Source organism: Trypanosoma cruzi, genomic scaffold (assembly GCF_000209065.1).
Source record: "Trypanosoma cruzi strain CL Brener 1047053516759 genomic scaffold, whole genome shotgun sequence".
NCBI classification, from domain to species: Eukaryota; Euglenozoa; class Kinetoplastea; order Trypanosomatida; family Trypanosomatidae; genus Trypanosoma; species Trypanosoma cruzi.
The window spans coordinates 118,935-146,377 of record NW_001849537.1 but is presented as its reverse complement, the minus strand read 5'-3'; the positions used below and the strand labels follow the sequence as shown (position 1 = coordinate 146,377).

Below are 27,443 nucleotides of genomic sequence, written 5' to 3'. Positions count from 1 at the left end.
GGTGGCTGTACGGGGTTGTGTGGGAAGTGGGAGGACGATGGCGTCACTGACTTGATTGCGTCTGCGCGGCTTTGTGTCGGCGGCTGTACTGTGGTGGTGATTGTGTATGGCCGGATGTTTTTGCGTGCCACTGTGTTTGGTTACTGTTGTTGCTGCTGTCTTTTATTCTTTTTTTTGAGCGTGCAGTTCGAGATACTTTGGCTTTGCCAGCACAACTATCGTTTCAAGGTGTTAGGGATTACTCGCAGTATTAGGATTGGTAGTACTGGGATATCGATCTGGCGGAATCGTGTCACTGGATTCGCCATCTGTAGGAAAGGATTTGATAGACAGGAGGAATGGTCGACGGGGCGAGTGCGACACGCCACGAGAACCCTGCTGATACGTGTCTGGGTCGGTGGATGCGGTCTGCTGTGGGTGCGTGTCCGCGCAGCCGGCACCGTGCGCGGCGCAGGGCCATTGCGGCTGTTTGTGCGGCGCTGCTTGTGGCGTTGGTGCTAGCAGCAGCTGCTGCGTGTATGCCCGCGGTGCATGCGGTGGTGTTGCGACTGCGGGGCGGCACGGTGGACAGAGCCATCACGGTCGGCCGCGCCGTGGACACGGTGCTGATGGACGGCGTGTCCATCACGAACGGCGTGGCTGTGGTGTTCGACGTGCAGGTGATGCTTCCCGGCCCGCTGCGCATCGAATTGAGGAACTGCGTGTGCGACGGCGGTGCGCAGATCTACGTGCGGGGCTACAGCGGCGAGCCGGCGAGTGACCGGAGCCTGGAGGTGAGCGTGAGCGGGCTGTCCGGGAGCTACTGCTCGCTTGTGTTTGTGCATAACCTGCCGGCACACACGAACGTGACGGTCCGTGACTCGACGATTGTGACGGCGGGGCCGATGCGCTACTCGCAGCTGAGCGGGCTGACGGACGCGGTGGCGTCGCCGCTTGTGCTGCACGCGACGTCGCTGTTGCAGTCGCAGCTGCGTGTGAGCAACACTCTGCTGAGGTCGTTGCAGGCGGGCGGGTCGGCGGTGTACGTTGGCGGCGGCGTGGACCTGCTGTCGAGCGCGGTGGTGCTTGACGGCGTGTTGCTGGAGGAGTCGGGCGGTCCTACCGCGTCCGCGATGCATGTGGCGTCCTCGTCGCGTCTCAGTCTGCGGAGCCACTCGATGTTCTCCGTGACGAACGTGTCGGTTGTGAGCAGCGGCGGCGGCTTTGTGCTTGGAGAGCGCCTCGCGGTGTTTGATTCGGTGCTGCGCTTCGTGGGCGTCGAGGGGTCTGTTGCGTCGTCAATGGTGCGCTGCGACGGTGGGACGATCGATGCCGGCGGGTGGCTGGAGCTGCACGACGTGTGGGCGGTGGGCGAGGCGTCGTCGGTGGCGTCGCTGTCGGGGGTGATGCTGAGCGGCGGCACCGTGTCGATTGTGCGCTGCGCTGCCACCGGCGCGACGCTTGTCTCCGGGCCGGCGATCACGAGCGGCGTCGTGTCGGTGCAGTGCAACCGTGCCGGCGGCCGGGTGCTGCAGAGCAGCGGCGACTACCGCATGGCCGGCCTGCCCTCTGTGAGCGTGGTGCCGTGCGACGGCTGTGCGGCTGAGCTGGCGTGCTTTGATGCGCTGACGGCGTCGTTCTCCGACTGCGTGTGCAGCTGCCGCGCCGGCGGCGTGGGCGAGGCGTGCCTGCCGTTCGACGTGCCGCCTGCGAGGGCCGGTGGTGGTGCGCAGGACTGCGTGAGTGGCGTGACGCTGACGGAGTCGGTGACGGTTGGCGGCGGGCGTGCGACGGCGTGCTTCGACTCGGTGTTGTTCAGCGGGTCGATCACTGTGGCGGTGGACCTGCGCTCGATGGACGCGTTCGCTGACGCGCTGAACGTGACGCTGCGCCACTGCGTGCTTGCGGGCGGCGCGCAGCTGCGGATTGGCGGCCTCAGCGAGAGCACGGCGCGCCTGATGCCGCACGCTTTCGTCAACATGACGAATGTGACGTCGGTGGAGGGCACGATTGTGCTGCATGGCGCGATGCCTCTGCACTCGAGTGTGCTGCTGGCGAACTCAACGCTGCGCGCGACGGTTGGTGGGTCGCAGTACGTGCCGACGACCCGTGGCCACGAGAGCTTCCGGTACGTCCCCGTGCTTGTTCTGGACGGCGTCCGCCTTCTGTCGACGTGTTTTGTCATGACGCGGTCGACGCTGGTGTGTGGCGGGGGCTCGTGCGCTGCGATCCTCGTGGAGCGCAGCCTCGGCGTGAACCTGTCCAGCGTCTTCTACATGGACAACTGCGTTATTAGGTCGCGGAAGCACGTGATTTACGCTCTTGCGTCGGACCTGCGTGTTGGTAGCGGCTCCGTGTTCTCCATACAGAACAGCTCGTGGATTTTACCGAGCACCGAATATGGCAAAGCCGCGTGTGTGTTCAAGGACGTTGCGGTGGCTGGCGGCAGCGTGCTGCAGATTGTGTCCAGCACTTTCCGTCTCGGCTTCGCCATGCTGATGGCAGCCACGCTGACCGTGACTGACGGCAGCTGGCTGGTGCACCGCGACAACGAGTTCCGCACCGCCTATGTTGTGTACGTGGCTGCCCACTACGGCATGGTTTTCCGCGATCGGAGTGTGTGGTCGATACTTGACAACAACCTCACTTATGGCTCGTACTCGACCATCGCAAATATGACAAACAACTGGTTACCACCATCCGACACGCGCCCGACCATCTACGGCATGTGCAACGAGGCAAGGGGCTCACCTGTGACGAATTACCAGTACGACCTGAATATTTGGACGCCCGTGACGGTGCTGGACTGTGGTGCGTGCACGATGGACGCCGTGTGCTTTGCAGCGAGGACGAGCAGCATCAGCGGCTGTGAGTGTGAGTGCGCTGCTGGCGGCTACGGTGACACGTGTATGCCGGCTGCGATTCCGAACGGCCTTGGGCCGCTTCCGCTCCCCGACGCGAAGGACACGGAGGTCCGCTGCGTGCACGGTGGCAGCATCAGCTCCGTGGACTATCCTGATCCCGGTGTGCGTGGTCTGTGCTTTGTCAACGTGACCTTCACCGCCGCGATTGTGCTGGACCTGTTGTATTTTGACGCGCCACAGCAGACACTCAACATCACGCTGCTGCAGTGCGTTCTCATGGGCCTGTTGATCAGGGGGAGTGGTGCGCGTGTGCACGTGAGCGTGACATCCTCGATACTGGATTTTGGTGCATTGGACTTTAGAGGTGATTTTGGCGCGAGCTCCCAGATACTGGTGGTGGGCAGTGCGCTTGTGACGACGTCGGGCCACGCCATTTCCTTTGTGAAGTTTATTCTCAGTGCGAATATGGCGCTGCTGCTACTCGACAACTACATTGAGGCGAATAGGTACGCAGTCTATTTCTTCAATGGTGTTGTTGTTGGTGGCGGGATCATTGTGAAGGGGAATACGCTGAGCACAACGAAGGACGATGACGGTGTGGAATCATCTGTTTGCGTTAGTTCTGTTGGAGTGAAGAACGGCGGCTACTTTGACGTGGAGAACAACACGATGAGCTCGGTCAACGGCGTTATTTTTTGGGGGGATACTACCGTGAGCTCCGCGGGGTTGCTGCGAGTGGCGGACTGCACCTTTGGCGGGAGTGATGTTTTTGATCCCGCGCTGGTGTATTTGTCTGGCTCGGTGACACTTGAGGGAGGTGCGCAGTGGCGTGTGGAGGGCAACAGCGTGGGTGCAGCCCCAGTATTAATTATTCCGTATCCCCAGTACAAAATTCAGCTCTCGGGCAGCGGCACCACCGTGGCGCTTGCAAACAACCGTCAGGTGGACAATAGTTATCCCTTTGCTGATCTTTCTCCGCCAGACACGATTGTTGAGTTACCCGCAAGGTTTGTGGTTGGGTGCAACCTGCAGGGCGATGAGGAGGTGTCGTGCGACGGCGTGTTTCCTGGGGAAGTGGAGGTGTTCAGGTGCGGCACATGCAACGACGACGCGGCGTGCTACATGCCCGGGACGGAGTCGGTGGACCGCGGCTCGTGCTCGTGCAGCTGCAAGGACGGATGGCATGGCGCGTCGTGTCTTCCCTTCGAGGTGCCCGACACGGTTGTGCCGCCCGCAGCGGAGAGAGCCGTTGACGGCGACACGAGCTGCGTGGTGGACCAGACGCTGACGGACCTCGCGCTGAACATGTGGAAGACGCACCACTGCTACGTGGGTGTGATATTCAGCGGCGTGGGTGCCGTGCTGACGTTCTCCCTCAACAGCATGCCGCTGCATCTTCCCATCAACATCACGCTCACTGGGTGCACATTTCGTAGTGGTGCCGCGCTGCAGTTTGTTGGGGGTGCGGCGGCGGTTGAGTCATCTGGCGTCCTGATCCGCGTGAGCCGGACGGTGATGCGTTCCTCCACCGTTGCTTTCATACGTGCCCTCCCGCAGCACTGCGACATCGCCGTCACGGAGGTTGACGCGGCGCAGTTCTCCTCGTCCGAACTGCCGGACACTAGGATGAACACGTTGAGCGTATTGTTGCTGAAGGACGTCGTGCTGAGTGCGTCCTCGCTGTTGGTCAGCAACGTCAGGGCGCATGCAATGAAGCGTGATGCGCTCGTTGTGTACTCGACCGGGACGCTGACGCTGGTGGGTGGCAGCTCGCTGTACGCGCGGTACTGCAGCTTTGAGGGATACAAATACCTGTTCTACTTGTACAGTCTCAGTGTCCGCAATCACTCCGTTTTTGCGCTGCTCAACAATACGATGGTCTCCGGGGCAAGTCTGCTGTATCAACAGCAGGGATTCAACGTGTCGGATCACAGCGTGGTGCGCGTGGTGGGGAACAGCGGCTCCGTGCGCTACGCCATCTTTAACGATGACATGTGGACTGTTCAGCGGTCAAGCTGGCTGGATTGGCGCGACAACGACGTGGTGGTGGGTGCGATGTTCTACGACAGTAGCTCCGCTTTTGTGAGCATTGACGGCAGCAGCGTGGTGACGCTGACTGGCTGCAAGATGGGCTCGACGGGGTTGTCGGTGTCCCTTTTATCTCGGGCTGACGCCGGCTACCGGTTCGTTGCTGGGTGCCTGACGGTCGCGGGACGGGTGGTGACGACGGTGGCTGAACTGGCGCTGAACGGCATCACCAGCGTGACGACGGTTACCGCGTGCGGGGAGTGCACGAAGGACGGCGACTGCTTTGCTCCGCTGACGACGGCGGTCATTGACTGCAAGTGCCAGTGCGCTGCTGGAGGGCACGGCGATTTGTGCGTCCCTGCGCCTGTGCCTGCTGGCCCGCCGTCACCGCCACCGCCATCGCCATCGCCATCGCCACCGCCACCACCCACGCCGGTTGGTGAGTGCATCAGCGACATGGTGTACCCCGAGGTTGCGCAGGCAGTGGGCGGCGGGCTGTCGTGGCTGTGCTACCGCAACGTGACGTTCAGCGGGGGCGGCATGAGCCTGACGGTGCTGGTTGGGGGGATGACGGGCGACGTGGCGAATGTCACGTTCGATGGATGCACGTGGAGGGACGGCGCCGTGCTGTTGCTGTTGGGCAACGTGCACGCCGCTGTGGGGTCGCTGAACATCGTCGTCACCGGCAGCAGATTTATTGACGCGCTGCTCAGTCCGGAGGGTGTGTTTCCACCGCACACAAACATCACGATGAGCGGGAACAGTTTTGCGGTCACGAGGCTGTTCCATTGGTTGGGTTTGGACCTTAGGAGGCCGTCGTGTGTTGTGATGAATGGACTGGCGATCAGCAACGACTCCGCGGTGGTGCTGAGTGGCAATGTGTTTCAGAGCGTGACGACATCGTCAAGTGTCGTAAAATTTGTTGGATCTGCGCTGAGGGTTTCGTGGCACTCCGTGCTTGCGGTGCTGGGCAACACGTTTCATATGGGCGGCGGTGACAGTACGCTGATAAATATTGAAGGGTCTGGCCAATTTTCATCGCTGAGGGTGCTGAACAACTCTGCCGTGGTGATCCGAGGCAACGTTGTGGCGAGGCCTGTGAAGTACTTTTTGTTAGTAATTTTGGCGTTACGTGTGGAGTCTCGGTCAGCGGTTGTGTTTCAGGGCAACGACATGCAGGGAAGCTCGGCTGTATTTTTTTCAAGCTACTCTTCCTACATCTACTACAACTCCTGGCTGCAGCTGAGCGGCAACCTCTGCCGTGAGTCCCCATCGGGAGCCTTCCTCTTTCTGAACCCCACGGTGAATCTCCGCGACTCCGCGGTGTCTGTGTCCGGCAACCGATTCATGTCCAGCACGGGCATGCCGACCGTTTTGCGGATACCCAAAAGGTCCCGCGATCTCACAAACGGAGCGATTGTGGCTGCGTGCAACACCGTGAACGGCGAGGAGGAAGCGAAATACAGCATACCGTCCGTGTGCAACGCCACAATCCTGACCTGCGGCGATACATGCGCTCTCGTGGCGTCGTGCTTCCCTGCGTACACGACGACGGCCTCGAGTGATGGCTGCGCCTGCAAGTGCGGTGAGGGCGGCCATGGCGATGCATGCCTGCCCGTTGCTGTCCCCGAGCCACCGAGCACTGACGGCGCCGACTTGTGCGTGCGGGACGTGAGTGTAGACGTGGAGGTGAACGTCAGTTTCGGGACGTCGGTGGCGTGCTACGTTGGCGTGACCTTTGCGGCGGACGTCTTGGTGGACGTGGAGTCGATGTCGGGGAGCGTGCGCAACGTGACGCTGGTGAACTGCACGTTTGTGGGCGGAGCGAGCCTGTACGTTGTTGGGTGGCGGTCCGACCCGCCTGCTGGCGAGCGTGCTGATGTGTTGATCAGCGGGCTTGAGTCGTGCTCCGGCGGCGGCGTGCTGGTGGCGAACCGATTTCCGCCGGGCTCGCGCGTCACTGTGGTGGACTCGGTGCTGATTGCTGAGGCGCGTGTTGCGTACCGCGGCGCCTACGACCTTGGCGACGCCTCCGCGTGCCTCGTGTTGCACAGCGTGAATCTGACTGGGAGCGTGCTGACCATTGCGCGAACGCATGTGGCGGCGGTGTTCCGCGATGCTGTTGGCGTGCTGTTTGTTGGCGGCGTGGCGCTGTCGTCGCGCGGTGCGCTGTACGTGGACGGGCTGTCGGTGCAGACGGCGCTGGGGCTGTGCGTGTCGGTGGAGGGCGGTGTCGCGGCCAGCGGCGGCTCCGTGGTGGCGTTTGTTGACAGTGACTTCCTGCTGTGCAAGCACGCGGTGTCTGTGCGTGGGGCTGTGAGCGTGTCGGGCTCCGCTGTGGCGCTTGTGCGGAACGAATTTTTGTCGACGGGGGACTACGCGGTGGCGTTCTATTCGACGGTGGGGCTGGCTGGTGGGTCGATGCTGCTGGCGAAGGGCAACGTGCACGACGGCGTTTCGAGGGAGATGGTCTACGCCGCTGGCGCCGTGACCGCTGCTGGGAGCACGCTGAGTTTCGTGCGCAACCGAGCACTGCTGCCTCGGATGGTCTCGCTGAGCCTGTCGCTTGCGGCTGGGGCGCATGTGAGGGTGGCGTGCAACGACGCTGGTGGACGTGTCCTGTCGACGGCGGAGGAGTACGCAGCGGCTGGTTTTGGCGACGCTGGGAGCATCGACGTTGCTGGGTGCGACGACTGCGACAGGGACACACACTGCTACGCGCCCGGGACGGCGTCGGCGAGCATGAAGGACGGTGTGTGCGTGTGCGCGTGCGGCAGCGGCGGGTACGGCGAGGCGTGCGTGCCTGTGGGAGCTCCCGCGCTGCCGCCTGCTGTGGGCACTGCGCCGAGTGTGTTCTTCCGCGAGGGCGTGACGGTGCGGTCTGTGTTCGTTGTGCCTGTCGGCGCGAGCGAGGTGACGCTGCGCCACGTTGTGCTGGACGGCGTGAGCCCGGTGCTCTACGTGCCGTGGATGGCGCGGGACGGCGTGCGGATCGTTGTGCAGAATGTGTCGCTGCTGAACGGTGCCGTGCTGTACGTGATGGGCGGTGGAGCGTTGCGCGGTGCGGTGGCGGCGGGGAGCGACGAGGGCGGGCCGGTGGAGCTGTCCGTGTGCGATGTGGAGGCGCTGAACGGTGCGCTTGTGCTGACCGGCACGTTTCCCGCGGGGTCTGTGCTGACGGTGACGGACTCCCTGCTGGTTGCCGCGAGGCCGACGCCGCTTGTGTATCTTCCCGGCTCGCAGTCCTCGCCGTACGCACCGGTGCTGGTGCTGTCGGGCCTGCGGCTTGTGCGGTCCGTGCTGGTTGTGTCCGGCGTTGCCCTCGTGACCGTGGTGACTGGTGGGCGGGCGGTGGTGGTGGACGGCGCCGTGCTGGAGCTTGTCGGTGGCGGTGTCGCGCTGGACGCGGCTGTGCTCGGTGGCGACGTTGCGTTGTACGCGAGTGCGCTCGTTGTTGCGTCGGGGGGCGCTGTGCTGCGCGTGTCGGGGAGCCAGGTGTACGCTGCGCATGGGTCGGTGTTCGAGAGCGGGGTGGAGGCCAACGCGTCCGCCGTCGTAGTGAACGACAACGTCGGTGCGCTGACGGATGGCGCGCTGCTTGTGCTGCGGGGGTTGGCGTTGTTTGTGTCCGGGTCGTGGCTGTCGGTGCGCGGCAACAGCATCCGCGGCAGGCTTCTGTCGGTGCCGTCGTACCCGCGCAGTGCGGAGCTTGCGCAGAGCACGCTGACGCTCCACGGGAACGCCGGCAGTGGACCCGTCGTGATGGACGGCACCGTAGCTCTTGGGGGCGCCGGCCGAGGGTTCGTCGTGGGGTGCCTGGCGCTCAACGGGCAGGCGCTGCGGCCGATGGACTACAGGTCCGCCGGCATCATCGGGGAATTCCGCCCCGTGGCGTGTGGCGTGTGCGACGCCGACGTGCGCTGCTTTGCTGCTGCGACGAGGACGATGTCGGGGTCGTGCGGCTGCCGCTGTGCTGAGGGCGGGTACGGGCGCGACTGCCTGCCGGTGTACCTGCCGCGCGTGGACGGGTGCAACCGCACGCTCTATAGGCCGCTGCTGAGCCACACGGCGACGCTGACGGAGACGCGCAGCCTGACGCTGACACCAAAACCGAGCCAGAGCACCGAGCACTACAGTCCGACGCAGTACGGGCCGACGGAGACGCTGCAGGTGACGGAGACGGTGGCGCTGTCGCCCACGCGGACCCCGACGGCGTCGGTGAGCAGCACGCTGTGGTGGAGCGAGGTGGCGTGCCCTACACTCACCGTGACGACGACGGCGGCTGGTGGGAGCCTGACGCAGAACGACATCCGCGGCGGTGGGAGCACCGTCCCGACGCGGCTGATGGTGGCGCTGCCGCCGCCGTTTCGGTGGGCACGCGACCCGCAGCTCAGCACGCACCTGAGCTTCGTGCCGGTGTCGACGGCGCCGCCGAGCGGCTTCGGTGGTCCGTGGGGAGCGATGCTGAGCAACGCGACGTGGGTGCGCAACGCGACGAATCCGTCCACCGTCCTGGAGCTGGCTGTGCCCGTGCACCGCGGTTACTTCATTGCTGCCGACGAGACGCTAGTCATTCGCTGCGACGCTGCGGCGGTGTCCGGCGGCTGCAAGGGTGTGCTGCTTGGGTCCTTCACGATCAGGTCTGACACGCTGCCCGCCGCTGCCAGCGCCCTCTCGGCGATCACCGGTGTCGTTGCGGGTGCGGCGGCCGTTGCCGTGGTGGTGACCGGCGGGCTGGGCTCCATCCTGGAAATTCAGGGGCTCGGCGTGTTTGCGAGGATGCCATGCGCCTCGGCACACGAGCGTGCGAGCACCGTTGCGCTGCCGTACTTCCTGTCGGTGTTCGCTGCCCTTGACCCGCTGTGGATGTTGGTGGGCAACGCGCTGCTCGCCGCTGTGTTCGGGTGCGTGCACTGCGGTGTGACGGCGGCCTTCCAGCGGTGGCGCGGCGTGGACGCTGCGAGTGCGTGGGCTGCGATGCGCTTCCCGAGCCTAACTTACGTTGTGGCGCACGCGATGCACCTCGGTGTCTTCTTCGGCTCCGTGCTTGCACTGGCGATGCCCGGCGCCCGCGTGCAGCACCGCGTGGTCGGTGTCGTTGGCGTGCTGTACGGTGTGGCATTCCCTGCTGGCGTGTGCTACTTGATTGCCCGCCACACGGGCGCGAGCTTCACGAGGTACTGGCAGTTTTCTAGGAAGCCGCTGCACGAGCGCCTGCTGTACCCCGTCGGGTATTGGCACCCCGCGGCGCAGCAGCGGATGTACGGCAGCATGCTGACGAACATGAGGGGCAGCCGCGTGTACTGGTGCGTGTTCCAGCTGTCGGTGCTGTGCGTGGTGTGCCTGATTGCGGCTGTGCACCCGCCCGTGGGAGGCTGCCACGTCCAGTACTTCTGCATGGCGGCTGTGCTGGTTGCGGGTGCGGGCGTGGTTGCCTTCACGAACATGATGCGCTCGGCCTTCCTGACGGTGATGCACACTGCGAGCTTTGTGCTCCTTGCGGCGCTGTGCGTGATCAGTGCGGCCAACCACCTTGCGCCGAGCGACGGCGGTGCGAGGGCGTACGCGGCTATCGTGCTGCTGCTGACCACCGTGGTGCTTGCGGCCACTGTGTACAGTGCCGTTGTGTGGTACGCGGAGGACCGCCACTGGCAGGAGCTGCGCGAGCCGCGGCGTGGCGGGCTGGAAGCGCTGCTGCGCGATGGCGAGGAGAGCGACGAAGAGACGCAGAAGCCCCACGAAATGACGTCATCGTCGTACGCCTCGGGCACCACCGCTGCGTCGTACCGACCACCCGCACCGCTGCAGCCCATGGCCGGTGACACCCGCTCAGACGCACAGAGCCTGCTCGAGTGTGCATCGAGTGCGAGAGACAAAATTGATCACGCCCTCCTGTGACGTGCAACACGTGGAACTGACAGGCGTGCGGTGTTGGTTGATGGGGGGAGGGTGCGGAGCCACAAATGTGCTGCGCCCCACAGCCAGCCATCGTTAACCGCACCGACGGTATTGTTGATTGTTGCTTCTATCGATGTGTTTCTATTTTGAGCGGGTGCTTTCAGGAGTTTTTCCCGTTCCGCGATGACTGTGTGGAAGGGGATTGTACTGTCGCCCTTGTTGTTCCTGCTGTTGCGTTGTACCGGACTGTAATTTCGTGGAGTTGCGTGCGAGGAACTCGGCGCCCATTTTGTGCAATGGAGGAGGGATCCAGCGAACCGCCTAGTGGAAGTAGTGAATTGCAGCTCTGCCTTGCCGCGGATTTGCGTGCAGGAGATATTACAGTCCTCAGAAGCAAAGCGGCGACAGAGTAGTAGCAGGACTCCAGGTTTCCAGGAACGCCGTTGAGCGGGATTATGTATTGAGGCGCGATGCATTGCCGTGATTCCGGGCTGCCCCGGTGTGTGCGAGTGCAGCGGGGGATCGATGTCTCTTTAGCGGTGGAATTGACGGACCAGGCCATCCCAGTCACCTTCCACAATAATCCTTGAGCGCACCGCCGCCATGGCTGTACCCCTCAGGTGTGCGCGTGGAACGTGGGAGCCTTGGATGCTGCGGCATTGGGATTCGTTGCCCGCTACGGCCCGCGTGTTTTGTGTGTGCAGGAGGTGTGACGGCCACTTCCGGCAATTTGCACATCCCTTCACGGCGCGGCCTTTGATTTATTTGGCACACCGCATTCCACAGGCAAGGGATATTGTCGCGGATTGGCCACGCTGGTACGGGGATGCCTACACGAGGAATTCTTCTTTTTTAAATATTTCCCTCCGGCTTTGCAAAGCCATGCACCACAGCAGACACAGAGGGGTGTGGTATTAGCATGGAGAGTACGATATTCACCGAAACTCTTTCCACGGCAGCGTGCGCCTATGCACCTTCTCGTCGAAATGTGGAAGCACGCAAGCACACGTCGACGGTTCTGGATCACCTGGTGACTCACATTGTTGGCGTACCCTTTTTTCTTGCCAGCAGCACTGAGGAGCGCGCACACGGATGCGGTTTGTCCTTGGCCACTGCGGCGTGCCCAGGAAATAAGCTTGTGATGCATAAGCCAAGAAGGCGTCCGACCTCGCACAGCTCACAGACGCATGGAGCACCGGCATCGTCGCATTGGCTGGACGTATTATTGGTGTCCGACAGCTCAGGCCAGGAGCTCACCGCTCCACTACAGCAGGCGACTGGGAGCCCACGCGCACGGGATCCACTGTCACTCGCAGGGAGGAGACTGCACCGGCCCGCTCCCGCACCGGTGTTTCTCACGAATACGGATGGCTGCTGCGACCATTGCAACCCGCCATCCCACGCACATGCCGTTGGCGCGGCGCGGATGCCGCACAGCAGACACGCAAAGAACTTCGCACGGAAAAGCCATCTCCTCCTGCTGGACCCCACACCGCCACGATCCGATGCCCGACAGACTGCCCGGTGTGCGGCAAGCACTGCAGCTGCCGCACTAGTGTCGTGACGCACATGGTTAACGCCCATGGCGTTACGCGCTCCCAGGCACTGCGGGAATTTGGCTTTCGCGGTGAGTCGGAGCCGCCAGAAATCCCACCGGAACCACCGCCCAGCACTTGAGCGAGGACGAGAGCGAGAGACGGCACACCGATCGCACCTCCGCCGCAGACTGCAGAGCCCATGCCGAAGCCACTCCCATGCAGTTTTTGCACGGTGTCGTAGGAAAGGCAAGCCGGAACCGTATTTTATCTTTGGCACTTCCACAAGCAAGAGTTCCCCCGACAAATAGGAGGCGTTGCCAGGAATATGACGGTCTGACGGCATCCACCGCGCTCGAATGCACGTACTGTGAATTCGGAGCTCAAGCGAAAGCGGGACCACTATCCCGCATACGGGCACACGAACACTCCAGCACAGCGCTACCGTCGGCACCGAAGAAAGTGGCACTTCATAGGTGCCCTTAATGCGGCAGGCAGGCGGGCAATGCCGGGGGATTGACCACCCACACCCGGCATAAACACCCGACAGAAAGAAAGTTGTGACACTAAAAATGGAGAATGAATAACCACGCGCTGCAAAGCTCGAACATTCGCATGAAGAGCATCAAACCAACGCAGAACCCCGCCTCCGCGCAGGAGGAGAATGCCACCGAGAAACAGTGCAGCGTGTGTGCCTAAAATGGCACGCACACATGCATTGATTAGCGTCACGCTGTTGCCGATTTCCCGGCGTCAGAGGACTCAGGCCGCCGAGAAGGCGCACTTCGCTCGGCGACGACATCCCGCTGCGACCACCACCAGTTTGGTTTTGCCGTTTAGCGTGCGGGTTTCCGTGCCACAGCAATGCCTGACTGACCCGCTACCGCACGGCACGCCACGGGCATCTGCCGGACATTGTGAATACCGGTCGACTGGAACTGTGCGGAGAGGCAGGTCTGCATTTACTCCGCTGTCCGGCTCCCACTTTGGGTGCCGGGGCTCTCTTTCACATCTTTAATCATTGGGCCGACGTGCTCTGCGATGGTGGCTGGCGTGTGGGTCTTTGTATTTACTTGAGAAGGCACGAGGAATAGTAACAATATATACAAACAGCGCTGAATAGATATTAGCATCGACAACTATATACCTATCTGTATGTACAAACACAGTCAATAGAATATCAATTCAATAAACCAAGAAACCAGGCAATCTGTCGAATTTAGGGGAAGGAAGGGAGATATGCACATCTATACACATCATCAGCAAATAAATTATCACTTTTGTAGTCATACCCATATCGTTATGCCTATTCATTGATCGTTGCTTATTTTCATATCTATATTGCTTCATACATTTTTTCCATCGTTTTTTTCTTAATTGTGGCATTTTGCCTCCGTTGTTTTATGTATTCTTCTCCCGTGAGTTCATGCTTACGTTTTTAGAGCGCATAGGCATTCCGTCCCGCGGTCAAGGTTTCATATGCACTGAAGCACCCCATCGGACAAAAGTCGCAAGGGGCTTGCGAAGCCCATCTCAGTTGAATGATGGTTGCTATCTTGTTTGATCTCCTGAGGAGCCGCGAGGTGTGATTGCGTTGCCCCTGCCACCCAACACAATGACAACCTTCAGCGAGCACTTTGCAGGCCCATTGTGCAGTTATTATTAAGGTGCACTCCACACCCGCATTTTGGGAGTGAACGCACGGTGTACCCGTAGAGGATGCTGAGGGCGGCGTCAGCGAGGCATGGGATAACACGTACTCCGGAACAAGTGTGTGGCGTTGTCCCGAGGAGGCATTGTGTCAACGGCATCATTGATGGCCATTGATTTTGGGGCTTCGGTATTCGGAGCCTTAAGGAATGGAACGCTGCTGGCTGACCAGGTGCCACTCGCCATCCGATCCCTCCTGGATGTGGCTTAAGAGACGGTGCGGGCGTGTGCGGCGGGGGAAAAGAAAGTAGGACATTGTGTGGACATGCACGTGGACGCGTCAGAGCGTCACGATATCCCTCAACAAGTGTGGAGCCCCCGGCATGGTGCGTTGATCGTCCTGATTAAACTGCCTGGGGTGGAGGTGAGTGCGCTGACTTCCGTTTCACCGAATTTTCCTTCAGCTGACAGGTTGCGCAGCCAACGTGGAGGGACACCATGCGCACCTGTTTCCGGCGTGTGCGATGCCGTTTCCCACAAATGAGGGCGATTTCCCTGATGATGTGCTCCGTCGTCCTCACTTGATTCCTTGACGACACGACGCAACGCGGGGTTGGTGCTGAGCGACGAAAGCCTTCCGTCTCGGTTGGAACCAAAAAAGAGAGCCCATGAAGAGACATGCTGCTCGCGACCGGTTGATGCGCTACCTGGGAGGAGTCTGTTTGCCACCGTGTAGCATCTAATTTGCTTGATTGCAGCGCCCTCCACAAATTGCACAGTTCTTGTGCTCCTGAGTAGTGCCGATAAGGGCGGATCGCATGGTAGTGTTTCATTGCTGGAAGGCTCTGTAAGGAGGAAAATATTGTTCTTTCTTCTTCACGGAGGAGACGAATCCGTTCTTTGATTGAAGTACGAATGCCTTGTTGCAACTCTTGTTGGCCGTTGGTGGCTTTGGTGTTTATTCCAATCAATGGCTCTCACTGGCGGCTCCAAGGTCGAATATCGACGGGTGTCGTCATTTTTGGTCCCACGTTGCTTGGCCCAACAATAAATTGTTTTTGCAGCTGGACAAGGAATTTCCAGTGGGCGTGGACCATGTTTTGCAGAATATGCCCACAACGGCTGCTGACCGTGCTGGTGGTTGTTGCGTCCTGTATGACTCTGACAACGTTCTTGCGGATTTCACTATGTTGCGTGCAAATGATGTTACATCTGTGCCTCGTCGTGTGGCAGAGGCCTGAACCAACGGGGGGTAGAGTGTTGTGATGAATTCGAGCACAGACAACCCTCGTGTTGCTCATCGTTGTGCTCGTTTTCACTGCGGTCTTCGACGTGGGGAACATTTTATTATTTTTTGCGGTATGGGGATCACTTATCCGGTGGCATATTGCAGTGTGGCGGTATTTGGTCAAAGGACCCTGTGGAATAGTTTGTGAGGACGAGGGATGATGGCAGGACTGTCATGCCCGCACAGACGGAGACGAGAATGGGATTTTTGATGTGCCATGTAACACTGCGCTCGATTGCGTCATTGGATGCGTGCAGAGCAGGTGGCTCTCCGGTGTCTGTTGGCTTCACGGCCAACCCGCTGGCCCCTTCTGAAGGGCATTCAAGAGCATTCGTTCTCTGAGGGAGTTTCTGCTGTGTGGTCCGCACAATGCAGTGCCCGCTCCATTGGGCTTTTTCTTCGGTGAGAGGATGGTCTGTTGCACTTCTTGGACTTCTGTGGTGAGGGAGGGTCGTGGGGCGAAATGCCCACCGTTTCGGTGTTGGCGCACCGCGTACTTGTGGCCGCGTTACGCAGGAGGCACAATCATCTGTAGCAGGATGAAAGCGACGTGTTCTTGACCCTTGCCAGCAATGGACGGTCTTCCTGTTATGTTGTTCGGGTGTTTCTGGAGGACAACGAGCTTGCAAATGGTTACGAGGGATGTGTTGCAGCAGGGATTGAGTGCCGCCTTGGTTTTTTCTGACGGGCTGTGTCGAGGAATTACGGGCGCTTGCAGATGTTGTTGCCGGTGTGAGGGCAGTTGTTTCAGCCGCGCTTCGGGCGGCTGTTGGGAAGACGAGTTTCACTCTTGCAGCTGAGGCAGGCATCGACGAGGCGAATGTGCGGGCCCACCACCCTACTTTCTGTACTGTTTTGCCGCGACGACTGGATCTGATTGCCAGCCACGTTGGGTCATCGCCATGTGGCCGCAACGTTGCCTCGAAGGGGTCGAGAGGCCGCAGAGCACGGCGTTTGTATTCATCCGTGGAGGTGTCACGGAGGGAAATGCGGGCCTTTCGGCGTCTGACATCTCGCTTCCTTTTGACGCCACATTTGGTGAGTCTGTGGGTGCTGTATGACGCTTCTGCCTTTTACTGGATGATTGGAGCTGCTGAGATGCGGAGGGCATTTGCTGCACCTTCCTTTGGTATCTTTGTCGCACGCCGTGTTTGAGATGGTTTTCTATTGCTGCACTGCATGGGGTGCTGCAAGGCACTGCTTTATGCCATGCGGTGGAAATATTTAGCGTCATTGAGGTGCCCCCAGAGGGTGGGAGTGGCGATCCTCCGGCGCGGGTGATCGTTGACGGGCTCACACGCCCCTTTGGACTTGCTGTCCCTTTGTTGTGCGTTCATGGACTGACCGCGGATATTGCAGAATATATTCAGGCCGCTGCAGTGCTCCATGCATTCAAGGTGTTGTCCTCCGCGCCGTCAACCTCGGCAGCTGACCGACCGGTGTCTTTGAAGGATTCGGGAGGAGGATCAGTTCAATTTGTTTTGCGGCTGGAGTCAATTCCTCCATTTCTGTCAGCTGGACACGCCCACACCGTCACTTTGCTTTTTTCCTTTCAATGGGAGGAAAGGGTGGTGCCTAGCCTCGAGAGACAGTGGCTCTTTTTGTTGCATCGCTGAGTGATCGGTCAGCGGCAGTCGATGCATCAGCCCTTCCTGAGGGTCGGCGACAGACACTCTGTGGCCGAGAATATTTGGATGGGAGTTCACAGGGCAGAATCCGCGCTTTATTCCCGTGCTTATGCCGACGGAATGTAAGTATTTGTCTCTTCTTGTGATGCCTCGGGTGTGCCGTGAAGCTACATTGAGGAGAGCACGAGGCGTTAGTGTCCGTATTATTTCGTTAGGCACCACGACTCTTTTCGGTTTTGTGATCCGAATGTGTGGTGGGTCGGTTGAGGGGGAGGACGTGGATGGGCCACGCCTACCCGACTGCTGTGCCTTATTTTGCTGAACGCCCTGACCGAATTGCTGCTCTCCTTTTGCTTGCCCTACCGGGCCTGGCGACCTCTTGAGGAGCGGTGCGACGGCGTGGACTGTCGGGCTGCTGGGGAGGCCGTGGCTGCGCGGGATGTCCTGCGGTATTTTTTTGCGTTTCGGGACTACTGTAGAGAAGAGGACATTTCATGCCTCCTTCACTTCCAGGAGAGTCAATGGAGGGATCACGGTTGTGGGATATCACTTCACGAGAGCCTGCGCCCGTTGGTCGCGTCGACGGTGCGCTCTGTGTGTCTTCGATCCCTGCCGGAGCATCCCGCTGTTTTTGTTCCGGTGAACGGGAAAATCCACCGACACGCCGAGCGGGTTGTGGGGATGTTGCGGCGAGGAACGCTTTAATAGAGGCCCTGCGGTGAGGGAGCGCTGCTTGCAAGGATCCCGCAGCACTTGGAATTTTTCTTGCACTTACTTTCTGCTGGCTGTCTGTTGGTTGGTGCTGTTTGCCGGAGGGCTTATTGGCCCGTGCGCAAACGTCAGTGTCTCTGCTTCTGCCTGCGGACTCACAGTGCTTGAGCCGTTGTTGACGGGGAGAGTAATTACTGTAGCGGTTACGACGACGCTGGTGTGTTACACTGTGGATGGCGGCGCCACCCTTTCTTCTGCCACGCTCTGTTTTGGTGCTTTTTAAATTTTAATTTGATTTCTTGCGCGCAAACACACTCAAACTGGGAAGGAAAACAAACGCTAATCGATACTATGAAATTCGAAGGCACTGAAGGACCAACAGCACACACACCGCCCACACACACACACATATTTATATGCTCTCACGTGTTGCGGCAGTCAAGGCACCCCGCACACACAACCGTCGCCGCGTGACCGGATCCAGCGGAAGGAGGAGGGAAGGAAGAGAGAGTGAGCCGCAGAGGCCCAACATGTCCCGGCGTGTGTTTACTTCCGCGGTGTTGCCTTTTTTCTTTTTGTGACGTTGCGCTGCGGTACTTGTGGAGCCACGCCTGCAAAGGAGAATGATGGCAAGAATGATTTAAGAAGTGTTTCAGGAGCCGGAGAGGGTCGATCTATTTTTCCACAGACGAAGGTGTTGCAGCCGAGGGATGAGGTTGTTCCAGTTACGACGAGGGATTCATTTGTTTTACCCTTTCTCTTCAGTGCTGGTGGAGTGGTGGCTGCTTTTGCCAAGGGTCACATTTGGATGCCGAATGTCAAGGTGGTCAATTAACTAAGCCCTTTTCTTCCGATGTTGTTGCGGGGTGCATTGACTCTGCGTGGCATTGTTCCACTCTTGTTGGTGAGGCCAATAAAAGATACACGGAGGGCACAAACTGTGCTTGGTGCAGCGGAGGGAAAGGAGGGTCTGGGTGTTGTGCACCACTCCACAACAGTCACGAAGGGCAACGGAGCGTTTCTTCTTGCGGGAGGCTCGGATGTGTCCTACGAAGGTGGGTGTTGGAGAGAGGGCGGCTTGGAGCTGCAACTGGTTGTGGGCGATGTCACGAATCCCACGGGTGGCAAGCGGAGTGGACGGATCGAATGGGGCGGCCCCAAACACTCTCGAAGCTGATCTCTTCTGCTTCTCACGAAGGTGAACGGACGGAGTTCATTGCTTCCGGTGGCTCAGGTGTTGTGATGGAGAATGGCACCTTCCTGTTTCCACTGATGGCGGTGAATGAGGCAGAATACGTTTGCTCCATGACCATTTACTCGACGGACAACGGCAGCAGCTGGGCGCTCTCTGAGGGCATGTCCCCTGCGGAATGTCTTGACCCCGCGTCAGCGAGTGGGAGGGATCACTTCCCATGATTGTTGACTGCGAGAATGGCCAGAGGGTGTACGAGTCGCGTGACATGGGGACAGCGTGGACGGAGGCCATCGAGAAGCTTTTAGGCGTGTGTGTCAACTCAGGATCGGGAGCCTCTCAGAAAGAAAGCCTGCGTGTGGATGCCCCCATCACCGCGACCATTGAGGGCAGGAAGGTCATGCTGTGCACTCAGAGAGGGAACGCCTCGGGGAATAAAACGGAAAGAGCGCTCTATCTTTGGGTAACGGACAAAAACCGCTCGTTTTGTGTTGGGCCGGTTGCCATGAGGGATGGTATGAATTGGTTGTTCACCAGCAACCTGCTGCACTCGGACGGGGATTTGCATCTTTTACAACGGAGGGGCAACGGTGAGGGCCGTGTCATTTCACTTTCCCGCCTGACGGAGGAAGTGAGTGCAATCAAGTCTGTCCTCAGCACTTGGGCGCAAAAGGACACTTTCTTCTCCAGCTTGTCAATGCCCACGGCGGGTCTGGTGGCAGTTTTGTCCGATGCGGCCAGTGATGGCACGCGGATCGACGAGTACCGTTGCCTGCATGCAACGGTGACGAATGCAGTGAAGGACTGCGATGGATTCCGATTCACGGGACTTGAGTCCAGGGCAATATGGTCCGTGAACACTCAGGATGATAACGTGCGTCATGTATTCTTGAGCCACCACTTCACACTTGTGGCATCGGTGACCATCGAAGAGGCTCCGACTGGGAACACTCCTCCACTGACTGCGGTGTTGGCGAACACCGCGTCCAATCGTACCATGGGACTGTCGTGCAGCCACAATAAGAAGTGGGAGACGGTGTTCGAAGGGACGACAACAACACAGAACGGCAGTTAGGAGCCGAAGAAAGAGTACCAGGCGGTACTTATGCTGCAAGGCAAGAAGACCTCTGTGCACATTGGTGGTCTGTTGCTGGCGGAATAGGAAGAGGTGCCGTTGACAGGTCAGAAGCCACCTGAGGTCCTGAGGTTTTGCTTTGGCGCGTGCTGTGGGCACTAATCCCCTGTGACGGTGAATGACGTCTTTCTGTACAGCCGCCCACTGAACTCCACTGCGATGCGTGCACCCAAGGACAGCGTCCCCCGCTCCGACGAGTGAAGCGGCTCCGACACCACCCGAGAAGATTCGAGTATTTGACAGCGTCAGGGAGCACATTGCTGGGAATATTACCGAAGAGAAATGAATGAGCACCACGCCCTGGACACGAATTCCCATTACAAAAGTCACCTCGCAGGGTGTGGAGCGGCGTGAGTCCCGACGACCGCCTCGCCTCTCCCAACGACGTGGAATTGACACTGCGTGATTTAGGCGCTAACAACACCGTGCGTGTGTGCGTGTCTTGTGTGTTGCTGCTTCTACTGGGATTGTATTTGGGTGGTGGCAGCTTTCTGAGCCACGGAGTGCGGATCTGCGACGCCTCACGGAGAATACGTGCCGCACTGCCCATCCTTTTTCACTTATCTTTTATTTCTTTAATGTTTTTACTTTTAAATGTCTTTTTAATGCAGTTCAGCTGGAGCAGTAAGTACTGTTGTTTTTTCTTTGCGTAATGTTCGGCTGCTGCACACTGTAATGAGTGACGTGTTTCCCGCTCTTGTTTTTGCCCACACGCGGTGCCGGCCTGATTGCTGCGCGTCCCACGGACGGCACGAAACGAGGTTAGGACGAACAGGCCGGATGCCGCAATGAAATGTGAGGGATGTTGTGTGGGCTGGTGGAACAGTGCAATATCTTTTATTTATTTTAATTTCCCTTTTTCTTTTCCTGGTGCGGGCAATGTGTATATACACACGGTCGCTTCGTGCTGCGTGGCACATGAAATAAAAGTCCTGCCGCATCAATTTTTCCATCAATTTTTCGTTTTATTTTTAGGAGTTATCCCGGACTCCCATCCTTTTCTTTTTTTTAAATCCCTGCGGCTTGTTTCTGTAGTTACCGTATCTGCTGTCACTGTGTGTCTCCGTGTCCCGTTGACTGTTCCTCTGCTGTCTGCGCTGTTGAAATGCCCCCACTTCTTCTTTTCTGCCAGTGGCACCGATGGTCCGCGACGGCGATTGTTTCTGTTCCCCTTTGCGATGGCAGGAGGGTGACTGGGCGGCGGCCTGCTGAGTGCACATGGAGGGAGCGGACTGTGTGCGCCGTGCCTCATTTGTGGGTGTGGGACGCAACGCCAATCCGCGGTGCGGAGAGAAGTAAAGGACTGCAGCGTGGATTTGGTGACGCCCCGTCCCTTTTTCCCTGCTTTTGTGTGTGTGCCGGGCGCATAGCTGTTACTTGTGGTGCGACGTGGATGGCGCTGCTTTTTGCTGCCCTCTTATGTGCGTTGGGCTTCCCTTTCACATGACACCGCCCTTGTGCGGGACAGTGAAGGGAGTGGAGATTTGTGAGGGAGCGAGGGTGGCCGTTGTTTCCGTACATTTGGATCTTCAGACACGTGGCACTACTCGGCCGCCTCTCGCAGTTCCCAGGCCGTGGAACGAGAGAATGTGAGGGTCTGCTCCAAGCAGAAGGAGGACGACAAGATGCAGTGCATGACGGCCAACCTGACTGGTGTGTGGTTGCGGCGCATGGAGCACGTGCGCCAGTACGCATTGGGCGTTGCGCTCATGATTTGGGAGGAGGGGCGGCACGACGTTGCGGCGTAGCGGGAACGCATGACGGACTGCCTGTGCTGTGAGGGGCGCGTGTTGGAGTGAGCGTGGCGTGCCTGTGAGGGACTGAGGAGAGAGGGAATAACAGTAACAGCGACTGTGGGAGTGTGAGGAACGGTGCACGGCGAGGAGCGCCCCTCTTTTGATTTGTTTTTTGATTGTTGTTGAGCCGCGCCCGCCTAATTGATGTGGTGGTGGTGTGTGACTCTCATTGCTGGATGGGACGGTGCGTGGTTGCGTGACTTTTCTCTCCTTTTGCTTTCACTCTGCTTTGACGGGGAGTTAGTTTGTGCTGAAGGCTGCACGCAAGTGACAGGAGTGATGGCGATGATGGTGACCGGCCGTGTGCTGCTGGTGTGTGCCCTCTGCGTGCTGTGGTGCGGTGCTGTTTTTGGACACGCGACGGAAGATTACTGCGGTGAGGGTGGAGGGAACGGTTTGAGGCACACGAGTAATGGTGGAGATGACGGCGTGTCTCTAAAGACGGACTGCGGGTTGTTATCCAGTCGAATGGGATTAATAAAGGCGGTTGAAGCTTCGGATGCAGGGCCAGAATTGAGTGTTGTTCCGGAACAAGTTGAAAAATCGCAGGATACGGAGAACTCATCGAAGGATAAGACATCGCGCAGTGGAGCGTCTGTTCCAGACGGAGATGGTTTCGCAGGTCAACCAGCACCGCCGAAGCCCGGAGAATCAGGTCCAGGAGGGCAGGAGAGGGAATCGGGGGTGTTGGATCCAAATGTAAGAAAAGAGGCAGAAGAGAGGAATGGAAGTTTATCTGAATCCCAGAAACTAAGAACCGATCAATCTTCAACAACTGGCGGTCCTGGAACTGAGGATAGTGAAGAACCCGCTTTGGAGGATACTTCCGAGAGAAATGGATCCTCCAACATCCACCTAAATGAAGAAGATGCGGGTGAAGCGGAAGTACAAGAAATATCAGAACCAGAAGAACCAGAAAAAGACAAAAGTAATATGGCACTCACGGAGACACATGACAGTCAAGCGAAACAGAAAGAAGCACAACTACCAACACCACCCACACTACCAACAACACAAGTGGATGAACATTCCAGCCCTGGAGATACCGTGGCTAAGCAACAGCTACAAAAACCCCAAAGTGAAATGGGCCCAAACGAGAATTCACAATCAACGAGCGTTGCTACAATCACAGCCAATCAGCACAATGAACCATCTGCCGACCATGCAGGATCAAGGCCACCATCACCCACGGCAAACGGTGATGCCGCCAATCATGAAGCTGACAAGACCACTGAAGACGGCATCCCGAACAATGATCCAGCAGCTGATGGTGCAGAGACACGAGAGGGAAAACGAAATGAAAATAAAGAAGCCAATCCGAAGGAAACACCAGTTGATGTCACAGCCATGAAAACTACAACGGCGAAAGCTGGCGACAGTGACGGCAGCAGCGCGGTCTCCCACACCACCTCCCCTCTTTTGCTTCTTCTTCTTGGTGTTGCGTGTGCGGCTGCTGCTGCGGTGGTGGCCGCGTGAGAGTGAGGGAGAGAGAGCCGTGCACCGCCCGCACACACACTCGTCCTTCTCTCTCTCTGTGTGTCTCCCCTTGCATGGACTCTCGCCCTCACCTCACCCCACGAAGCACACACAATAATGTGCCCATTGTATATATGCATGCACACCCATGCAGGCCCGTTGGTGCTCTCTTTTGCACGACACGCACCGCTGCCGTCCTGCCTGGCTGCATGGGCGGAGCACCGTAACTGTTTCTGTTTTGTTTCCATTGCATTGAGTGGGCGACCTCTCTCTCTCTCCCTGTGTGTGTGTTTTGCTTTACGGGAGTAATGAGAGTGTGTGTGCGCTGGTCGTCCCACGCTTCGGCTTTTTGTTTTGTTTTCCTTTTTGATTTTGTGGTTGAGTGCACCCATTCCGCGGCTGCGTGTGTGTGTGTGTGATGATATGAGTAATTTGCGTGTGTGCTATCTGCCTCTCTCTGCCGTTGCTTTCTTCAGACTCTCTTGTGGCGCGCTGAGGGAGCCGTGACGTGTGGGCGTGCGACGAGGGCCTGTGGGGCGGAGCACACATTTGTTCCCTCTTGTTTTGTTTTGTTTGCGGCCAGGGATGGCAGACACCCGCAGCGCCACACACACAGCCACACCCTGCCGCCGTGTTTTTCTTTTCTTTTTGATGGGTGTGTGAGGCCGTGGCGATCGGAATGTGTGGGCGAACCCTCCGTGCGCACCACGTTGTTGTTAGCTCTCACCAACACTGTGCTGGGCGAATGGTATCCACGGGCCTTCTTTGTGGTGGTCCTCGTGTTTGTGCTGTGCATCGCACATTTTTTGGATGTTTTCCTTGTTGTGGGTGCCAGTAATTTCTGTGAGCAATTTCCTTCATTCTTATTTCTCTCCCTTTTCATTGGTTGTCAGTTTTCAGCTTTAACTCAATCCAACCAAGAAAACAAGGAGACAATGTCTGGTGGGCGCAATAGAGTGCAAGGTGGCAATGTGGAGACTCAAGCGTCTGCTGTGCCGCAGGGAGATGGTCAGAGGAGAGCGAGGCCGGAGTCGGAGGGTGTCACAGGTCAACCCGCTGCGACCCGCAGAAGAGCAAAGAAGGCGCGGCGACCAGAGTGGACCATGAGCAGCACCGTAAGGGACATCCTGCTGGAGGGAAGCACTGGAATGGCCAACATGAAGCTCAATGATTTTCTTCGGAATTATGTTGGCGGCGGGGCGGCCGTTGATGAAGACCACAATGTTACGATGGAGGTGTTTGTCCAGGAGCCGGATGATTACGTACAAGACCAGCAGCTTTTTGATGAGATCCATAATTTAACAGAGTACCAAGTGCTAGAAGGGAGGAGAGTACTATTGGAGGCTACTACTAAGCTTGAAGGAGAAGGCGTGTTCATTCTTGAAGAATGGAGGGACTTTGGAAGAAAGGATACGGTCACTCTTCTTGCAAGGGAAAAACTAGACGAAGTTCTCACCCAGGTACTGAAAGAAAAAATGCTTGAGGCAAAAGGAAGAGCATGGCAGCAACGAGAACTAGAATTTACTATTTCCACTAATATCGAAGATGTACTCTTTAAAGGTAGTCCCTGTTTCATGGAAATAAAGCTGAATGATTTTCTTGCGTTGGAATTGTACGGCTGGGGCATTTTGCGCGCCAATCGGAATGTCTTGTTGAAGGAGTTTTTCAAGGAACCCTCGAAGTATATCTATGATGCGGGAGTATTGGGCGCAATACAGGCATCATTTTATTATGCGAGGATGGATATTGCCGTATGGAATGAAATGATTTTTGATGAGGATATACGCAAGCTTCACGAGAATGGTGTACGCAAACTATTTGAGTGGTCAGAAGCTGCTGCGGACGTAAAAGAAAGTGTTGAACGCATCACTAAACAGTTTTTGGATGCGGCCGTCATTGAATCGATGAGCCCAATGACGAAGAGCGCACCGATGAAACTGGAGGGATGCTACGAGTCTGTGTACAATTCGAGGTGGCATCATGTCGTGGAAGTTCCTGACGGCGAGGGGATGGGGATGGAGGTGAAGGAGGGGAAGCCAGAACAGTCATGGACGTACAAGAAAGTTGGCTACACCCTCGAAAGGAATGTCGGTGCGGAGGAACCCGATGCACTGCGTCTCAGGCTGATGGTGCTCACCTCGGACAAGGGATGGCCGTACTCGTGGAAGGAGGAGGACTCCATTCGTGACTGCTATGTGAACTGTGAGGTGGAGCGAGTGTGGAATATCGTCAAAAGGGATTTAACCGAGTTTTTTGGCACTCACAGTGGGACCTACTTTACGACTGACCGGAGTGTGTTTATTGGGACGCCCGGGATGGGGAAGTCGATGAATGCCGGTTCGTACCTCCTCTACCAGCTGCTGCACCACGATGCGGAGCAGCTCCCAATGGTTGCGTACTTTATTGGGAATCGAACATTTCTGTTTGACAAAATCGCGAAAACGGTGTCAGTGTACATGGGTGAGGGCAGTATCCTTCGTATTGTGGACGGCTTGTCTCGGCGTGGGGTGAAGGGGTATATTATCTACGACGTGGCATTGAAGGGTCATCAACCGTCTACTGGTTTGCCTTGCAAAGGATGGGGCATGATTGTGGTGACATCACCGAACAGAAACGACTACGAATGGTGGGCGAAGCAAATGAGAGCGGAAGAATTCGTAATTAATTGTCCCGAAGAAAACGATGTGAGGGCAATGTGCGCTTGGATGAAGCGCAATCAGATTCCGCAGGAGCAAGCGGAGTACTGGGAGGAGGTGAGGGGCCGCATGAATAACGTGGGACCAATTCTCCGCTTCATCTTTGATAAACAGGCATATGATGACCGCATTAAAGCGTGTCAGCAGGCCGTGGATGGGATGAACGCTTCGAAATCAAGAAATTACTTGGATATTGGATATTGTTGCTCGTCTAATGACAGCGACTTGTCCCAAAAGCTTGTGAAGGTTGTCCGAGTACGACGAGGATACAATTTTGAATTGCCTTTGACTGTACTGATATCTCCCCATCTCGAACGTGAAACTTTGTCCAGGTTGGAAAATGAAATGGAGCAGTCCGATTTTATTTTTCTTTTATTGATGTTCTGGGATTATGTCCCACCATATCTTATTGAAAAGTATGCCGTATCCGCATTTTTGAATGAGGATTTCCTGCGTGCGATAAGACTTAAAATTGAGGAAATGAGGCCACCAGGACGACGTGAGCCACACAGCTGTGCGTTGGTAAAGTATTCGTACAAAAGCTTCGCCAGAAAAGAGGTTCTACCGCCACCGGAACGTCTTTCCAATCCGGTTGCTATGGACCACTGGGTGCTGTATGAACCGAAAGTCCAAAACTTTCCGCTGGTGGACGGCTTTTTCTTTGTGGACTCAAATCCAATGACGCTGGTTGGGCTGCGGATGACTACGGCGGGTGAGCACCACACCACCGCCAGCACTGTGAGGCAGTTCACTGAGTGTCTGGCGGCATATTTTAATGGTTGGGAAGGGTTATCCCAAGACATGTCGTGGGAGATTATTTATGTGCAGCAAGCAGACAGCACGCCGATGAATGGCTGGCAGAGATGTGATGTCGTCAATTCCAATAATTTGAGCGACGATGAAAACCGAGGGATTGCGGCGTTCTGGGAGGAAAAGGTGCGCCAGTACCTAGCAGCGGTATCATCCGCTGACGCCAGAAGAGGCGAAGCTCTCTGAGGTGAGGAATAACCGCTGAAATAGGAGAACGAATTAGGGAATGAAGGGGGTGGTTTTTGATTTCTGGTAAAAAAAAATATTGTGGGATTTATTTTTGGATACTTGTGTGGCTACGGTGCGGGTGCACCCGCACCAGGCGGTAGTATATCACACAGATTCCAAAAATGTCCAACGCTATTGAACATAACAGTGGCCGAAGAAATTAGGGAGGGAGTGGGGTTGTTTGTTTTCTGGTAAGGAACATTGGGTGGTTTTTATATATTGTGTTTATTGTGTGTGTGTTTATAAGAGGCATAATCGTGGAATTGCCCCGGTATGAGAAAATCATTGTGGCTGGCGGTGTTATGGTGTTACTGCATTTTCCATTTTATTCTATCGTGTTCCAAGACCCACCAATAACAGAAGCATATTTAAGGGATGGACGACGAGTAAGTTCTATTGAGGAAAGGGTGCACTCCGTGTGACCGCATGGAGTGGGGCACCGCGTCATGGATGGATGCGGATCCGCTTCTGCACGTGTTGCTCTTTGGGTGATTGTTCGCTCGCTGTGCTTTGTGTGTCGGCAGCGGGC

General features: G+C 57.5%; 3 protein-coding genes and 2 pseudogenes across 3 annotated transcripts, besides 5 other annotated features; all 5 read left to right on the top strand.

Annotated features, from left to right (window-relative positions):
- Positions 1-21,949: part of a sequence feature (areas not merged during assembly with more than two copies in the genome that could not be assigned to a particular haplotype) that runs on past the window's edge.
- Positions 339-10,769, top strand: Tc00.1047053510463.230 (dispersed gene family protein 1 (DGF-1), putative; the record flags this gene model as incomplete). The annotated part of the gene is made up of 1 exon (XM_814562.1): positions 339-10,769. The coding sequence occupies one exon, from the start codon at positions 339-341 to the stop codon at positions 10,767-10,769; it is 10,431 nt and encodes a 3,476-aa protein (XP_819655.1).
- Positions 5,250-5,299: a microsatellite.
- Positions 13,706-17,380, top strand: Tc00.1047053510463.221 (annotated as a pseudogene).
- Tc00.1047053510463.211 lies at positions 18,112-20,262 on the top strand (annotated as a pseudogene).
- Positions 21,950-22,199: a sequence feature (areas merged during assembly that could not be assigned to a particular haplotype. This can correspond to areas where the two haplotypes were merged or to regions with more than two copies in the genome that were merged during assembly.).
- Tc00.1047053510463.200 (mucin-associated surface protein (MASP), putative) lies at positions 21,984-23,180 on the top strand (the record flags this gene model as incomplete). The annotated part of the gene is made up of 1 exon (XM_814561.1): positions 21,984-23,180. One exon carries the CDS (start codon positions 21,984-21,986, stop codon positions 23,178-23,180), a length of 1,197 nt encoding a protein of 398 aa, XP_819654.1.
- Positions 22,200-22,688: a sequence feature (haploid, non-Esmeraldo-like haplotype).
- Positions 22,689-27,443: part of a sequence feature (areas not merged during assembly with more than two copies in the genome that could not be assigned to a particular haplotype) that runs on past the window's edge.
- Tc00.1047053510463.190 (retrotransposon hot spot (RHS) protein, putative) lies at positions 24,116-26,872 on the top strand (the record flags this gene model as incomplete). The annotated part of the gene is made up of 1 exon (XM_814560.1): positions 24,116-26,872. The coding sequence occupies one exon, from the start codon at positions 24,116-24,118 to the stop codon at positions 26,870-26,872; it is 2,757 nt and encodes a 918-aa protein (XP_819653.1).